Below are 18,186 nucleotides of genomic sequence, written 5' to 3'. Positions count from 1 at the left end.
AAAGGAAAATTTCACCTACAGCCTTACAAGTTTAATAGAAATTCATTGACAGTTTGAAAAATTACGATTTACATTTAGAGGTTTGGAAAAATCATCATTATTACTTTTGGGTGTTGGTTCTTGAATAAATTCATTTATAAAAACTCTATTTTATCCTTTAATTTTAAAATAAATATCACAACTTTATTTTATGATCTTTTTATATAATAATATATGTTTAAAGTGTAATTTATTTATTATTTTTAAATTACATTGTTTATCATTATATAAATAAAATTAATAGTGGATGATATTGATATTTATTTTTGACATATAATGGTAAAATAGACCTTTCATAAATTAATTTTATCAAAAATCAATTCCTAAAGAGGTAAATAATAAATACCCATATTTAAGGGGTAGCTGATAGTTTTTCAAATGTTAGATTGTGAAACCCTAATGAATTTTCATCGGGTATAAATGAAATTTTTCTAAAAGAAAATGAAAAGTTATATATATATATATATAGATATATATTCTTTTTGCGATAAGAATATCTACGTTTTGAAATATTGATACATTTATATAATTATATGTAATTCGATGATAAATTATATGATATTTATATTTTATAAATATAGACATCTACATTATAAAATTTTATTATACTATATGTATATAAGTATCTACGTTGGTTTTGCAATTTAACATTAGGCAGAACAACCTGGTGAAAAATGACAGCAACAACATCATTGTTATTTTCATTTTGAATTTTAATATCCAGTACTAACTTAATTATGCATAATTTAAAAAAAAAAATGTTTTACACATCATCTTCAAATGCAATGATATTGAAGAGACCTTTTCTTTTGGTCACAAGCTAGATGATTGCATTAGCATGATTGAAGGATCAAAGAATTCAACCCTAATCCTAATACTCAGCAATTTTGTATAAAACGTTATATTAATGTTATTATTATTTTACATGACTTGCAATTTAAAAACCAACTAAAAATAAACATCACCATAAATTTTCTTGTCTAAAAAGCTAATCTTTCAAATAGGTGATTATAAAGTAATGATTAAGCAGAGAATTATAAGAAGCAAAGAAGCTTCTTATGTTGCACCTTGGCAAATTCGATTCGACATGAAGTATAATAATTAGATGAAGCAAAATAAATATTGTATTCCACAATATGTTGCACGTTTTCGCACTGGGAATGATTAATTTCCATGAGTTTTATTATATTATATAGTCGCCAGTGAAAAAAGTGGGTGTCACGGGGAAACATAATTTGATTGGTGTGAGTTGCATTATTGATTAGTTTGGCTCAGTCTTTCAACCTTACCAACCCTTAAACAAGACGGCAGCTTTTCTGGGTTCTCCTTTTTTCAATATAAGCCGTGCAAACCAACTTTAATTGTAATGGAATGTAATATAATTCACCGAAAACAAAACTGGAATCTTATATAAGATTCACTAGCTGTTCCAATAAAACAAAATATATACCAAAACATGAAAGCCCCACTTCTCGATTATGCAATAGCTGAATTATTGGTCTCCCACCACTTATGCTAAAAGACAAAACACCTCCCCTTTATTTATTTACTTTTTTTATTGTTTCAAAATACTTTTCTTCTTCGCTCCATCTGTTATAGTCCACAAAGTCTTATTAGTACTTCACAATAATACATTAAACTCCAATTGAAAGGTTGTCAAATCTAAATTTACTTCTTCAATGCATTTGGTTTGGTTCTATTCCACTTATTGTTGGAAAAATATCATAGATAAATATATGTAAATATATATGGATAATTTAATATAAAATAAATAAAAATAAATATAAATAAATAAAATATTTTTGAACCTGTAGGTCTTTGAACTTGATCTACTTTCTAAAAAGGTTGACTGAGGCCTGTGTGATAACACAGTATCCTTAAGACGTTTTAAGCCCACCGGTGCAAGAGTTTTGTAGCGAACGTCTCCCAGGATACAACAGCTGCAAAAACTTTCAGATACAGCACCTCTGAAGCTTTTCTCTTCGAACTCTCTGTGTATCTTCACTTTACCACTGTTTTTTTTTTTTTTTTCTTTTTGCTTTCTGTATTTCTCTCCAAAAATAAAATTGAAAAAGAACGTTACAGTTTTTGCAACCTTCAAACTCTCATAAGGAGTTATTCTCCCGTAAAATTCTCTTCCACTATATCAAAAAGATTATTTTATTTAAATAAATAAATAAAAATATTATATCAAAACTCAACAACCAAAACCCAAATCATTTACAGTAGTGGGCCTAGGCCCAACTCTAACACTTATTATATACGTCATATCCAAACATAAATCATATTTGTTTTTGATTAATTTCTGAACTCAGTACATTAAGCCAACCCGTTTAGTTGCGCTTATTTGGGCCCTAAGTGAGGCCCATTTGAACCTGTCCGGAAGCTCCCGAGACCATAACAACGGCCATCCAACGCTCCGCTGAGCCCCATATGTTGAAACCCAGTAGAGAATTGTGGCCCAAAATTTCCTCGCCTTCTTGAACGCGTAAGCCATTAATTAGACCCGGGATTCTACACGTGGCACTAAATCACTGGCTAAATCTATCATCATTTTCACTGGGATCCCCATAATATGCTCTGACATATTGTCCAGAATATCGTGACTTAATTGCATGACAATTATATTTTAGTCTCCTTGTTTTTTGTTTTTTTTTGGGTGGTGAAAGACGATTATATTTTAGCCATAGAAGACCATTATACTTTAGTCAGATATGCATTTACGATTCTCTTTTATCCCAAAAAATGAGAATATGGTCACCGGTCGGCTACAATTTACAAACCGTGAAACGGATAATCTCAATTTTTAAAACTATTCAAGCTCTGTAAACAGCGTCTAATTACCACGAAGAGCATAATCTTTAAAACACGGTGTACTTGATGCATGTACAAACATTAATACTTCATCGTCTTATAATTCATCATGGTGGACAAGTGGCATCACGATGAAGTGGAGTTGGAACCCATGTTCTGTTTTACAACATTATTTATTGGATTCGGCTTTCATCATTGGGCTAATTCCAAGTTCAATTACAAAACTTCTATGAGTCTGTACTCATCATGTAATATCAACAACAAATGTAAATATAGTCGTATACATAAATATAAATTGGACTGCCAGGCCAAGACGCTGAGTAAATAAAGGAAAATGAAGCCAAAAGATTCATGCTTTCTCATAAGCAACGTGTAAACTATCTACTTTATCTACAAGTCTTTTCCAAAAATTAAGAAGAGAAAAATTCAACATATGTTACAAAAGGCACAACAAGTCCTCTAATTTACCATTGACTAGGAAAGGCCTCTTTGTAATTTGCATCCTCAGCCGATGTAAGCTGTCTAATTGTTGCATCCCTTGCCTTTGTATTCAAAAGCCTCTGTGCTAGCCTATCTTTTGGTGTCACTTTCTTCCGTAGCATGGATGCCAGCGCTTGCTTCTTGCTTCTGTCTGATGCATTTCCACTGTCACTTGCCATCATATCTTCTCCGGCAGTTGCAGATCTTGAAGTTGAAGCCAATGCAGCATCTCGTAAAACTGCCTCATTGTGCTCACGGATTTTCGCAAGCTTCGCACGCTTTGCATGCTTCATGGACTGTCGATCGATTTCTCTCTTCCGTGCTACATCTTTATCTCTCGCTCGAACATTCTTAACAGCTTGTCTTGCTAATTGCTCTGCTTCTACTAAATCAGTCCCTGAGTCAGAAGCTATTTCATCTTTTGACAGATTCTGATCAAGTGGCTTTCCCTCATCATCCCTGGGTGTGATAGGTCCATGAAATGGACAAACTCTCAAATCTCTTCTTTGACAAAGTCCACCTTTACGCAAAGGAGCACGACACTGTTGAATTTCAAGCTGCTCTTCTTTGTATACAGTAGCATGAACATTTAACTCTGCAATTTTCTCTGCTGGAATAACTGCATCATAATCCACTCTACCCCAGTGGCTTTCAAGTTCCAAACCCCTTTGATTAGCCAATACATCCCTCTTTGAACCCCAGTTGTCCAAATAAGGGCCCCAGTTCACCATGGGAGCTTCAGCCAAAAGCTTACTCCTTGGAGAGCTTGATTCAGTTCCAACGCCTTCAGATTCTAACTTTTTCTTGCCATGTCTGACAGTTATTTTTGAGTCACTAGGTTCTGATACAATAGCAAGATCTCCATTTTCCCTATTGCAAGCACTTACCGTCCCACTCTTATTTAATTCAATTTTACCCTCCTCCCAAAAGTCTTCTTCTTCTTCATTAGTTGTGGCCTTAGGAAGAGAACAACCTGATTCTTCGCACTTCTTCTTCACTGACTGAAGAAGATTTCGTATATCAATGAAATCCTTCAAACTAGAATCTCTAAATCTGTTATCTGTCACCTCAACCCTTACAAGAACAGAGATCCATTCTTGGACTGAAACCAAATGCTTTGTAACTAGAAGCTTGTAAAGCTCCCTCAGCGCATCAAAAACCACTTTATTCTCACTGTTTTCGTGGACCTTTTCTCCTTCTTCCAATGTCTCACGACGTATCTGCTGCAATTCTGAGGAACGGAACTCTTCAATATCATCATCATCATCATCATCATCCAAACGAGCCAACAGCATACTCTCTTCTCCAGTATTGCGGACAATATCTAAACACTCTCCTATCTCATCAATTGTTGATTGGATTTCTTCCTTTATGGATGAAAAATTTTCCTTCAAAGTCTCAAACTTGTTGAGTAAGATTTCTTTTGACCTCCTCTCCCTTTCCCTTCTCTCCTGCTGAATCCTAGCTGCATTTGCCTGTAGATTAGGAAACTGGAACCTGAGAGTGTTCTTAAGGTAATCAAACCCTAATCTGAGCTGTCTATACTGAATTCCAAAAGAAGAATTCCACTTCTCCAAAAATTCTATTGCCTTATTACGCAGAAGGGTTGCCACAGACGGTGGAGCAGGAAGAGGCTGATTTCTTCGAAATCCAACACTTAAAGTCAACAACTGATCCAAATTCTCAACAAGGAGAGTTCTGAAAAGCTTGGACCGCATAAATAGTTGGTCAATTATTAGAAGTGTCAAGTACCGAACCTGAGAGTGGTCACGCTTCATGAATTCCATCAGGGCATGGACAGCAAGTCTGAGCTCCGAATCAGAGTACCGTACGACAGACTTAATGGCTTTAAGGAGTCGTGGATCCACCTCTGGTTGTGTCGAGTTTGTAGCCTTCTCTATAAGAGCCCTCACCTTCCCCCCTCCCTCTTCCATTCCAGTACCCTTAAATCCTTCCTCCCCTACGACCTAACAAACCAAGAAAGGATAAGGATTTGGATACATTATCATACACACATATACCTATATACCAATACACTTACATAACACAAAAATTTATTAGTCATACAATGTTGGAATAATTGTATGAATATATATATATATATATATATATATTATAACCTTTGGATAAAAATTAATAATGTTCTAGTGTATATATATATATATATATTATAACCTTTGGATAAAAATTAATAATGTTCTAGTTCTAAAGAAACAGAAATAAATAACTACATGCCTCAATATATTCAATAACTACTCCATTCCATTACAATGCATGTTATACATCAAAGCAAAAAGATTAGGAAAAACTGGCTGCTTTTAAACCAAAATTAAACTAGCTATCTAAGCTAAACTTGACAGTCAAATCCTATTTATCCTGTATACCTAAAGATGGCACAGCCTTTCATAACATCGCAAATTTTCAAAATGCCAATTAGACAGTAAAAGAAAATAAATATATATATATATATATATATATATATATATATATATATATATATATTTATGTAATCGTACCTCTTTTTCTTTTGGATTTGATTCGACAATGGATTTCGTTCTTTTTGTTTCCGTCTTTCTCTATGCTTTAATTTCGCGTTCGGAAAGAGACAGAGAGAGATAGAGAAGGGTAGGTATGCAAAGGCAAAAGAATTGAGGTTAAGTGGTTGTTCGACCGAAGGAAAATCAGCAGGCTCTGCTCTGGTCAAGGAATTCCTTAACCTTTGTCGTCGAATTATCGCCGATTAGCCAAATGGATATAGACAACAATCTCACATGAATTCATTGAGCAGAGATGAACGCCGGAACAAGACGACTCAGAGCGGGGAAGAAAAAACCAGCGTGTGAAGGAGAATAATACGACGAGTGGTTTTTAATATACAAAATGGGTTTGGACTTTGGGATGGTTCTTGCGCTGTAAATTTAGTTTTGGAAATGGGCCATCAAATTTAAGTGGGCCTCTCAAAAACAATTTTTTAGATGAGAAAAAAAGACTAATATTTCTAAATAATTGGTTTTTATAAATTTCTTTTAAAAAATCTCTTATTGAAAAAAAAATAATAATGTACTTATAATTATCACTATTGTTTTTCTAAATTATTATTATTTTAAAGTATCACATCCTAATTTGTTAATTTTTAAAAACTACATTCCTATAAAAATATATATATATATATATATCATTACAGCTACTTTTAAGATTATAATTTAACTTATTTATCCTTCTTTCGACATTTTTTTTTTAACTTTTATATATATATATATATATATTATTTGTAAGAACCTTGGGGGGGGTGGGGAACAAACAAACAAACAAACTCACACACAAATACATATATATATTTCTTGTAAAATTACTAAATCTTTAAAACGGTATTTGAACATTCTATGAAAAATAAAAAGAAAATAAATATAAATGTATAAAATATAATTTCAGTGTATCTTAAATGACGCTTAAAGCCCTTTATATAGGCTCAAAATTAGAGTTTTAGTAGGAGATATATTAAATAAAGTAAAATAAATATTATTTAATGCTAAAAATCATATAATTAGGATCTCAATCTATTTGGATTTGGATAATCTAAATAAATTGGAATCATAAAATTTTAATTTTTTTATAATTTAACTAGTTTAGGGGTGCATTCCTGTGGCGAATATACCTCCACAGTTTGCCCCTTATTTTCTAAGTTGATAGATCAAGTCAGAAAGCAGATAATTTGCGAAAAGCATGCTTTCTCGATGTTTTTGAGCTTTTCAGCGCTTTAATGGCTGCTTGCATTGCTTTGATGGCTTGAATATATTCTGTTTTGTTGTTGATTTTTCTTTGTCATTTATTTATTTGTTGAATATCTTTGTTGACCAGAACCAATAATAGCTAGTCCAAATGAAGTATTATGAAATCATTGTATGAGCTCAACTAAAATCTATATTGATTAGATGAGATAAAGCACACTATTTGTTTATTTATATGTACTCTCAGTTAGAATCTATAATAGATTGGCTAAAATAAAACACACCTTTTATTTATTTTCCATCCTTATCAAAAATAGCTAAGTATCTTGTTAACATGACTAATTAGCTTTTTTATAACTTTTTATATCAGCAAATGACATGGTTACCACTTATTGGCAGGACATATATAAAAGGGGGACAGGCTTAAATCACAATGCATTCATTTTCGGGTATAGCTATTCAAGAACCATAGCATGGGACATCTGTCAGGGATAGGAGTGAAAAGGTTATACCAATCCCATTCATCCCGGTCGATCCGAATGGATCTTGTTGAACGAACCAATCCATTGTTATATGCCATACTTCTTAGTAACTAAGTGAATTTTTTCCTACTTGAATCCCAAAAAACACCAAAAGTGTACCATGGCCATAGTCAATGCCAAGTTTAATGAAGATGCCCTCATCATCCTCATCTACCCTTTACTAAAATAACTGCTTTTTTTTTTTTAATTAATTTATTTCTCTTAAAATACATACAATGTCTCCTTTTTCATTGATTGAAATTAATAGGGTTTTAATTAAAAATTTAGAAATTGATTGTTTAAAAGTTTTTATAAAATCAGAGGTGGTAGTCATTAAACAGCGATCCCAATTGCTTGAAAACGAATAGGTTAACCAACTTATCAAAAAGATGAATTAAAACTCATTTGTTTTGTTATGTATATACATTTTGAATCTTGACACATTCTAATCAAATTAAACGAAAATGAGACAAATGTAGTTGATCGTATACTTTCGATAAATTTAATTGATAAATTAAATAGTCATATACCTTATTATAGTTTATCAAATTTAATAAGGTGAACGATAAATTACTCATACCTACATTTTATAAATAGATCTTATAGGTTGTTTATAATCGTAATCACGGAAAAAGAAAATAAAATGGCATTAACTAATCCAAATCATTAAGTTTTTGATTATGCTTTGAAATTAAATTAAATAAAATATAGTTGTAGAAGCATATATTCCAAACATACACCAAATAAAAAAAAAAAAAAAAAAGAAAAGTTTAGTGCAAACACCATGACGAAATAGAAGCCATCTATACAATCCAAAAACAGTATTTAAAACCAGGCGGAGATATAAAAATAGAGAAATTGAAACCCAGAAAAGTCTGTAAAATAGCATAATCGTGATCACATTTTGCCGTGGCGGTCGTCGCGGTCAAGTCTAACATGGCCCTCACGATCAATTTGTCCCACATCGTTGAAAGTTTGACCGGACATCTGGTCAGCCGCTTTCAGAGTAGTTGCCACGTACCCAGGGATGGTCTCTTCGACGTCGATCACAATTTTCTCTTGTCGTCCTGTTCCTGTTCCTGTTCCTGAACCACCATGCTGATGGGCCTTCCGGTATTCCTCGTCTTTGGTTTGCATCTTCAACTGTTCCATCTTCTGTCTCGCTGCCTCCTCTGCTTCGCTCAGTTTCTCCTGCAAATTAATCCAATAAGTGACCAACTGATATGGCTTAAAGGGGTCGTTTCATTAATTAATTAATTAATGTGATAATTATAATTTGTTGCTATACAGACAGATCACCTTAGCTGCTTCACCAGTCCCGGCAGTCTCTTGCTTGGCTTCCTCTTTTTTACCAGTTAAGAAGTCCATAGCTCTTCGAGCAGCACCAGTAGCAGAGTCCTTAAGCTCACCGATCTTGCTAACAGTAGTATCTTTCCCTTCATTGGCTTTCTCAGCTGTATAGTTTGTCGTCTCTTTAGCCTTTTCCACCGTAGCGTCCTTTCCCTGCTTAGCCTTCTCGGCTGCATAACCAGCCGTTTCTTTGGCTTTATCAGCTGCATAGCCGGCCGTTTCCTTGGCTTTCTCCCTTCCTTGCTCAGCTTTCTGAGCTGCGTAGTCTTTCGTCTCTCTAGCCTTCTCGGCTGCATAATCTCTATACTCTCCTGCCTTCCCCATTGCAGAATCCTTGGTCTCCTTGGATTTCTGTGCCGCAGAGTCTTTATATTCACCAAGTTTCTCCTTCCCCTGCTCTGCTTTGTCAGCCGCATAATCCTTCATACCTTTTGCCTTTTCGGCCGTATAGTCCTTGTACTCTCCCGCTTTTCCCAATGCTGAATCCTTCGTCGCCTTAGCCTTCTCAGCCGTATAATCCTTGTACTCCTTGGTTTTCTCAGCTGCCGAGTCTTTGCTCTCCTTTGCCTTTTGCGCTGCATTATCGGTATACTCTCCCAACTTCCCTGTCGTTGAATCCTTGGTCCCTTTTGCCTTTTGCGCTGCATAATCAGTATACTCTCCCAACTTCCCTTTGGTCTCATCCTTGGTCTCTTTTGCCTTCTCTGCATACTCTCCCATCTTCCCTTTCGCTGCCTCAGTAGCTTCTTTGGCTCTCTCTGCTGCTGAATTCTTATACTCTTCCATCTTCTTCGTGGCTTCGTCTGTAGTCTCTTTTGCTTTCTCCGTTGTATAATCCTTGTACTCCTTTGCCTTCCCAGAAGATGAATCATAAGCTCCTCGAGTTTTCTCCTCCGAAATGTCTCTAACCTCCCTTCCTTTCTCTGCTGCATCATCGGCTGCTTCTCTTGCCGTCTCCGCGGCGTCATGGCTTTTTCCGACAACAGCTTCTTTAGCATGTTCATATGTTCCATGAACCGCCCTCAACACCGACCCGATAACACCGGGCTTCTGTTCTTCTTGGACGTTCTCTTGCTGGTAAGTGTCCAGCTTATTATAGCCTTTTTCCAACTCTCTTTCTCTGTTAATGTCATCGAGATCCTTCGCGGCGAGTTTCGCAGCTGCCTCAGCTCGCTCTTGCTTGAATTCTTTTGTCGACGCCATAACACTTTTTCACTTTCTAATTCTTTTCAAACGAAAAATGCAGAGAAGAAAAATAAATCAAGTTTTGCTTTGATAGTTTTTTTTCTGATTCTCTCTGTTTTTCAGTGAAGCAACTTAGACTATTGTACCGAACCTATATACAAATCGGTGAAAGTATGAAGAAGGTGACACGTAGAGTATGTGAGTAGTGCTGAGCCACCACGTGTTGAGATGGATTCTTAATAGAACACGTGTCTTGTTGATGAAGGACACGTTCGCTTGCATGCAATGCAAGGCCGGTGGGACCAAGATAGATTAAGAAATTTTAAAGTTTCTCACATGCGTTGTGTGAACCGATCAGATCTGCAACTAGTTTCGGTGCTCTTGCCGGTGGTGGTGGTATTGGTCATTCATGAGGGTTGCATTCCATGTGCTCACTGAGCTTAGCTCAATTTTTAACACCTTAATAGTAACACCTGAAAATATGGCTTTCTATGCGAAAGAAGATATGTTTAGAAAAACCTGTGTAGTAATACCTTGAATCCATCCCTATAAACCGAAATTTGAACAGTGTATATACAACTTTTTCTTTTTTTTTTATTGTTTTAATAAGAAAATATGAAAATATATAACATACCAATGTAAACATTAATAACTTTGGAGCACATAAGAGACTCTTAAAAAATAAAAAAATATTTTTTGAACATCTTTAAATATAAAAAGTTAATTTCAAAAGCTCTTTAAAAAATATTTTTTATATCATACTTTTTATTTTTATTTTTTTAATAAACATTTATTATTTTGTTTATTTTTATTTATTTTTACTATAATTCCCTCTTAATTATTTTGATATTTTCCTCTATTTTTCTTCATAAATCTAGCCAAGTTTTCTGATCAGTTTACTTTTCTTTTTTTTTCTTTTTTTTTTTTTTTCTTTTGGCAAAGGTTAAGTTCATTTGCTTTATTTCAATAATACCATTCTCAAATATGGCTTTTACTAAACTAGTCAATTGTTCTTTACAAGGAAAAACAACTCTCATTTGCCAATTGTTCTTTATAAATACCAGACATTCCTTTTAATGTATTTATTAATAAAATTTAGCATTTTATTGAATATGTAGTAACATAATATTATGATGTCCTACATAAGTAGATGGGGGTGCGTTACAAAATGTAACAAGAGTATGGCTAAGTAGTAATTTACATTTCAGGACGCAACGGTCTCTTTTTCTTCCTTTTCTTTTCCTCTTTATAAGCTCTCTTCTTTCTTTATTTTTTTTTTCCGTAGCAAATTTTTTTTTTTTTTTTTTAAAACAAAGCCCAATTCTATTTTGAATGATATATCGAGCTCATTGGCCCATCTAAAAAGTGCAATAAAATTCATTTGAGTATAAATTAGTATATCACTACCAACCAGTGATGTCAGTATATCAGAAGGTCCAAAGTCCCAATCAGCACTTCATATACAGTAACTGACATTTACCCACTGTACATCCAGCTCAACCTTTTTAAAGTTAATTGAAGGTTATTTCCCTTTTGTACTCTGAATTCTGATTGTCTCTGAAATCATGATGATTTTGAATCTACATTAGGGAGATAAAGACCAGAAAGGGAGGCAAAATAAAATTAAAAAAAAAAAAATCAAAATTAAAAGGAATGAATTGAAATGTTCCATCAAACTTATATATCTCGATTAGAAGATAGGAAAGGTCAATTTGAAATAGGAATTACTCAATTACAATGCCCTGCCTCTGCATCTCCAGCTCTCCACCATGCTATATAAAAAAATTAAAAAATACCAAACACTTGATACAAAACGACTGCCCCCACCAAATTTACATCAATTTTCCAATACATGAACACAATTTCTTTATTAATCTGACTGTATATAAACCCGAAATCAGAAAATAATAATAATAATACATATATAATTATAATCCCCTTGATCCCCTGCTTCACTGATCATCATGGACTCGCACATTCAGTCTTCTTAGCCAGATAGAATGGAGGATCATATGAAACACATCAAATCTCTGAGGTGGGGAATTAACCACAAAATGTTTCCTTACCTGAATCACTCTCCTCTGCATTCTTATATACTGCCTTGGTGATATATCCATCAGTATTCTCTTCAAATTTGGAATGTCTTTCACTGCAACTTCCACCGAGAACGATTTCCACTTCAAGACATCGCTAAACGGCGGCACATAGTGGTCCGATATCAGCACCGGAACGCAGCCGGTGTAGATTGCCTCCACAACTCTTGGACTGGCAACTTCATAACCACTGGGACAAATGCAGTATTTACTCTTTCTCATCATGTCGTAGTAGGAAACGCCTTTGGGTAGGTACTGTTGCACTTTGATATCTTCATCTTTGTTTTCCCAGTGCTCTAGAAGTATAGGTCTGATTGGTCCATGGAGTCCACCAGCAAAGAAAGCAAGTACGGGACGATGGGATGCAGATGGTCCTCCAAGCAATCCATTTGTTCCCCCTGTTAAAAGATTTATCTCTGGGAATGAAACGTCCTTGGAGGGATTAAAACCTTCAGAGGTATTTGCATTGCATAAAACTCTAATGGAGTTCTTTTTCAGATTAAGAACAGAAGAGGAAGTCTCTGGACCCTGATATCAGAAATCAAAGAGAAAATAGTGAAAATTTAGCAATTTTTTAATTTTTGTGTGCCTCATATTAAGTGTGAGTAGAAGATGGTTAATTTTATATACCCAATCATGACAGGCAAGCATAAAATGATCAGCTCCAAGGCTTCGATTCCAAAATGGATATTTTCCAGACACAACATTGATATAGTCTATTACTGTCTGCCTAATGGGACGGAAATCGTGGGAGTCTCGAACATATACATAACGGACCATCATTGTCACACTAAAAGGGAGGAAAAAAACGTGAGCTTTGTCAGGATCTCTGGTTCTGAAATGGCTATTCATCTCAATCTCGTGAATGAAATTTCCTTCCATGGAGTATATACTTTTGCAAGGGCCATTGTGAAATATTGGAGGCTCTCCTTCTTCATAGACAAAAATCTTGAATTGTCTTTCCATTTCTAAGTAGCTCCTGCAATGATATAATTTTTCCCAGTAAAATTTCTACTCTTAGGAACAAAAAATGCAGAAAATGTTTGAAAATAATTCACAACCATATATATTAACTGGATCTTATCTGGCATTTTCAACAACTCCCGCAAAAGCAATCAGTTTTGGTACAAGAGAGTGAAAAAGAAAAAGAGAGAAATGGTCCATTAATGGAGTACCTGTGAAAGGCTTTGGAATTCCAATACATGGGACCAACTGGAATGAAGTCAGGATCCCCGGTTTGGTTACCAAATTTAGCTTCTTTAATGGCAGCTCGAGCTTTTATTAGATGGCTTTCTATTAGCTCTAGTCTTTGTCTTCTAGCATTTGTGGAAGGAGAATGAGATTCATTCACAATAGGCACCACTATAAGAGAATCATTTATGGACACATTGAAGCTATCTTCTTGTTTGCTCCCATTCTGTTCAAGACATGAATTGATAAAAAACCACTTCGGAAAATAAAATATTTATTATTTTAAATTAAAATTATACAAAATGCTCAAAGTTCATTATTTAGACCAAGAGCAACATTTGGATGATATCCATGAGAAACGGTGTCAAATACCCAGAATGCCACATTACATTGACACTTAGTCACATCTACATGTGACTGAAATTAGAAAAAAGAAATAGCGAGTGGCACATGGATTCTGCTTTTTAAGCTATCCTGAAATGGAATGGTACTTTATAAACTTTAATTGCATTTATTCCTCATTTAATTACATTGTTGAACGAATAGTGCGAGGTTATATATATATATATATATAAATTATGCGCTTATTAATAGCTACTTTCACCTAAAATATATGGAATGCATCAACCTAGATACAAAAGAACTGCACTAATAGTTTTCCCAATTCACCAAAATAAATAATAATAAATAAAAAGAAAGAACTATATATAGATTTCCCACAAATAAAGAGGTGAAACAGTGCTGCTGGGCACGGCTATTATTTCATTTTTGCAAAGCTGCAGAGTTTATGACCGACCAGATTAAAAAATAGAAGTGAAACAGTACCATTTAAATTATACTTGCCCAAAAATGGAGTTCATCATGTCAAGTGATTTTTTATTAATATTTTTTCACGCTTTTAAGAACCGAGTTTTTCTTTTTTTTTTTTTCTTTTTTCTTTTTGTTTTTTTGGTAAAACTTAGAAGTGAGTTTCATTTGTTCCGTTGTTACTACAATTACTAGATGCACCCTTTGAATTGGGTCTAAAATGTGCCTTTAACTTAATTATATATTAAAACTTTATTTTCATTTTAAAATTGTATATAAATTATAAAATGGAATGTCCTAACGTTTTCCAAACTTGTAATTAGGAATTACCAAAAAAAACTTGTAATTAGAATTTCAAATTCTTATTTTGCTCTAAGGATTTTTTTTTTCTTTTCCTTTTGTGGAATTTGAAATCACGCATTTAAAAAAGCATCTCAGTTTATTCTGTTTCCTAAGGAATTTTAATTTCCCATAGTAAAATGTAAATACTAAAGAGTGTATATATATTTTTGGCAAATAACACTGTTTCAATATTTAATTTCGACAATCTCGCACACTTGTTTCGAGTTCTTGATTTGATACTATCTTAAACATAATGCTATTTGAAATTTCCAACATTATGTAAATAGAAATAAAATTCTGAAAATCCGGTCCTAAAAACACACAGTAATCTTTATATTAAGGTACTAATTGGATAATTGATAGTATTTCGTTCTAATATTTCTAATGAAAAAGCCAAATCCTAAACCATTCCATGGAGGGGCGGCCAAAAATTAAAAATAGGAAATAAAAAATAAAACAACCTTTTTTTAAAAAAAAGAGGAAGAAGAACTAGAATTTTCGACTTTGGTCTGCTACTGACTGCCAAACATTAGAAGCCAGTCAACATTTTGCATGCACAAGACAGATGGCGATTTGTCCAGGATAAAAAAATAAATAAATAAATAAATAAATAAAAAAGAGAGAGAGAAAGAGAGAGATTTTGTTTTTGACAATAAACAAGCAAGATTCATAAAATAAAAAGTGAAAAAAAGAATTTAAGCAATAAAGAGATAAACAAGATGAGAATGAGAAGAGAAGTAGTTCTTACAAGTAGTTGAACCTCCGGGACAGCTTGTGTTGCGAGAGAGGAAGAAGACGACCGATTTAAGACAGAATATTCATCCGAAATAGCTTCTTCCCTGTCTGCATCCACTACCACCATGGTTGACCTCAAATCCAAAACCCCTTCACTCGGAGGAGAAACTGGATTATTATCATCAATACTACTACTACTACGACTATTATTATTCAAAATCAAATTATTAGAAATAGAAATATCAGAAGAAGAAGAAGAAGAGCCCCCAGTTGCGGTTGAGTTCAAGTTCAACAGCCAGGGAAGGCCACCGTACTTATTATTAGACATAAAACCCCAATTAGAGGTAGTATTGGGACCCAATACACAAACCAATCCAGAAATCACAACCAACGGAACCATGAACAACAAGAGCGTCGTCGACGACGAAGAATACCAACATGCACACCATTTTTTGTTGCTATTCCTCATTTTGTTATATCCCTCTCTCTCTCTCTAAAGAAAAAGACCTTGCTTTGAATAAAGAAAAGACTACTCTCTTATAGTCTAAATAGTTGTCTCGCCATTGAAAAGCCTCCCTCTCTGTGTCTGTGTCTCGGCCGGTGTGGAGGTGCTTGTTGTCTGTTTGCCAAAAGCAGAAGGGTTTGGAGTGCGGGTTTTTATGAAGGGCAACATTTGGTAATAAATGGTTGCGCCATCACGCCAAGCGTCCTATTGTCTCGCTCTCTATTTCAGAGTTTCTCATGCAACTTTCCTTTTTTCCATTCTTACCCTTTTCCCCACTTTTAATTCCACCGATCTCTCCGATTCAATTCTTTTAATTCTAGACGCACTTCATTACTCAGCATATATGGGTCGATTTATGTTGGATCATCAGAATCTTTTTTCATCTAGGAGGGTTTAATGAAAGTTGGCAAGATTTGTTTATTGTTTAAATGGGAGGTGGTCTAAAGATGTTAATTTGATTAAACAAATCACGTTTAAAGAGTGCATTTTTTAACTTGATCTTAATTGGTTGATAGAAAATGATTATGCTCTATTATCAAATTATTGTACCCTGAGAGAAATGGATTTGTCATTTTACATCAAATTCCCTCCATATCCCTTTCCCTAGTATATAATTACCACTGGCACTCGCATGCACTCTCTCTCTATCTTTGCCACGTGGAAATATGGTTGTAGGTTTCACTTACGCGGAACTGGTTGAACCAAAATATCATGTCTCTCATCGTAACTTTAGCGCTTAGCTGGACATATTCCATATGCCATTTTACGAAGCTTTTTACAAAGCAATACCAATCAAAAAGACAAAATACTTTTTTTTTTTTTTTAACCATGTAATTTTGTGTAAAAGTACAGTTAAGCTTGATTGTCAGTTGATGAGATGGATTCTTTGCTTTATCCAAATAGAGTGTGCCAACAAAGAAACCAATTGATAAATGATGGTCAGTTCTGAAAATGACCTCCACATGTGAAGCGTGTGAAACCACGCCGTCATTGGACGGTGACTCGAGTAAGTAAAGGGATAGATATGAGAAAAGAAACCTAATGCAAAAAAGAAGGGCATTACTGTAATTTTTGAGGTTTACTTAGCTGTTGAGTTCTCGTGTGAGCCACCTCTCATTTACTTCTGCAACGGGCGACACAAATCAATGGTCCACTCGGTTCCGTTTTGTCTGTGTCGAAATTTGTGGAAGTTAACGTAATAGGTGAAAAATATATATATAATTAAAATAGGATAACTTGCATAATGAATATTGTTCCAAAAGAGTGAATAAAGTTGGGAATCATAATTTTTTTTTTTTGGTAAATGGGAATCATAATTCCTACGCATATATATAGGACATCGATATTCTGTTACAAGCCCTGACATCACAAGCATGGCATCGAAGACCAAAAACTAAATCCACAACTAACCTTTTTAATCCAGTTTATGAAATCCATAATATAACCTTGTTGTACTTCACAGTAAAGGATTTAAGATTATAGAAATTCCAGAACATATTATGTTTTTGACTAATTATTTTGGACTAATTAATGGAGGATGAAGAGATTAGGAAGAAACAATTAGACAAGAGAATAAGACAATTTAAGCCGTGTTCATCCAACATATAAAATAATTATTTTGGCCCGTCGCGATTAGACTAAATTGATGGTACCAAATTGTTGTATGTCGGATATAATTAATGATTGAATTGTTGTACTATTGAGGGATCATGAACATTTCACCAGTCAATAATTTAATGGAATTTATTTATTTTCGAAAGTTCATTATCTTGACGCAACTCAGTTGGCCTATGTGAATCAACCTCTAATAAAATAATAAAAAACAGAATTTTAGCATGTAGATTATCATTAGTCATTATTTTATGAACTGTTTACAATTTAGTTGAACATGTAGATTAACATAAGGAAAAAAGAAAATGGTATTTTTTTTTTTTTTTGAGAAAAAAATATTTTATAAAGAAAACTTTAAGAAATACTTATCATCTTTGATAGTATAATCCAATTAGTCAGAACCAATTTCCATTCATATTGAATAGAGCTCAACTTCACAGCTTGTTGAACCAAAACATGAGTTATGAACTCTCGATGAGCAAAAGAGCAAGATAAGTTCCTATGTAAACCCAGCCAGACCTTAACGTAGTCAACAAGAAAACAATTAAATCCAGATAGCGATCTTTAGAATTGATAGCTTGAATGGCAGTTTTTGAATCACTTATCAATTTGGCATCACAAAAACCAGGTTGAACAATAAATTTCAAACCTTGTGGTACAGCCAATAATTCTCCAATAAGGGCGCTGCATTTCGGAAAAGGAATAGACTGGATATATGTTAATTGCTAATTAATTCAACGCTTATATGTATATATTGGATTTTCAGCTTTAATAAAGCAGAGACT

General features: G+C 34.0%; 3 protein-coding genes across 3 annotated transcripts; all 3 read right to left on the bottom strand.

Moving 5' to 3' along the window:
- Nucleotides 1–3,178: 3,178 nt before the first annotated feature.
- On the bottom strand, nt 3,179–6,198 carry LOC107432010 (UV-stimulated scaffold protein A homolog). Its single transcript, XM_048465351.2, has 2 exons — nt 5,850–6,198; nt 3,179–5,300 (listed from the first exon to the last, which is right to left on the bottom strand). The coding sequence occupies exon 2, from the start codon at nt 5,265–5,267 to the stop codon at nt 3,318–3,320; it is 1,950 nt and encodes a 649-aa protein (XP_048321308.2). The 5' UTR covers nt 5,268–5,300; nt 5,850–6,198; the 3' UTR covers nt 3,179–3,317.
- A 2,038-nt stretch (nt 6,199–8,236) lies between these two features.
- On the bottom strand, nt 8,237–10,247 carry LOC107432048 (embryonic protein DC-8). Its single transcript, XM_016043102.4, has 2 exons — nt 8,882–10,247; nt 8,237–8,773 (listed from the first exon to the last, which is right to left on the bottom strand). The coding sequence occupies exons 1-2, from the start codon at nt 10,133–10,135 to the stop codon at nt 8,480–8,482; spliced, it is 1,548 nt and encodes a 515-aa protein (XP_015898588.3). The 5' UTR covers nt 10,136–10,247; the 3' UTR covers nt 8,237–8,479.
- A 1,534-nt stretch (nt 10,248–11,781) lies between these two features.
- LOC107432047 (probable glycosyltransferase At5g03795) lies at nt 11,782–16,202 on the bottom strand. Its single transcript, XM_016043101.4, has 4 exons — nt 15,299–16,202; nt 13,386–13,627; nt 12,841–13,189; nt 11,782–12,738 (listed from the first exon to the last, which is right to left on the bottom strand). Exons 1-4 carry the CDS (start codon nt 15,752–15,754, stop codon nt 12,070–12,072), a joined length of 1,716 nt encoding a protein of 571 aa, XP_015898587.3. The 5' UTR covers nt 15,755–16,202; the 3' UTR covers nt 11,782–12,069.
- Between the last annotated feature and the right edge of the window lie 1,984 nt (nt 16,203–18,186).

This window comes from Ziziphus jujuba, chromosome 11, assembly GCF_031755915.1.
Source record: "Ziziphus jujuba cultivar Dongzao chromosome 11, ASM3175591v1".
Taxonomy (NCBI): domain Eukaryota; kingdom Viridiplantae; phylum Streptophyta; class Magnoliopsida; order Rosales; family Rhamnaceae; genus Ziziphus; species Ziziphus jujuba.
Note: the sequence above shows the minus strand (reverse complement) of the source record. Positions and strands in the feature narration are given on the sequence as shown.

Coding starts and splice junctions, on each gene's coding strand:
- LOC107432010 (XM_048465351.2), bottom strand. CDS start 5,267: ATGGAAGAGGGAGGGGGGAAGGTGAGGGCTCTTATAGAGAAGGCTACA.
- LOC107432048 (XM_016043102.4), bottom strand. CDS start 10,135: ATGGCGTCGACAAAAGAATTCAAGCAAGAGCGAGCTGAGGCAGCTGCG. Junction 8,774..8,881: donor GGACTGGTGAAGCAGCTAAG/GTGATCTGTCTG, acceptor ATTAATTTGCAG/GAGAAACTGAGCGAAGCAGA.
- LOC107432047 (XM_016043101.4), bottom strand. CDS start 15,754: ATGAGGAATAGCAACAAAAAATGGTGTGCATGTTGGTATTCTTCGTCG. Junction 13,628..15,298: donor TCCCGGAGGTTCAACTACTT/GTAAGAACTACT, acceptor TGTCTTGAACAG/AATGGGAGCAAACAAGAAGA. Junction 12,739..12,840: donor TGCTTGCCTGTCATGATTGG/GTATATAAAATT, acceptor TTCTGATATCAG/GGTCCAGAGACTTCCTCTTC.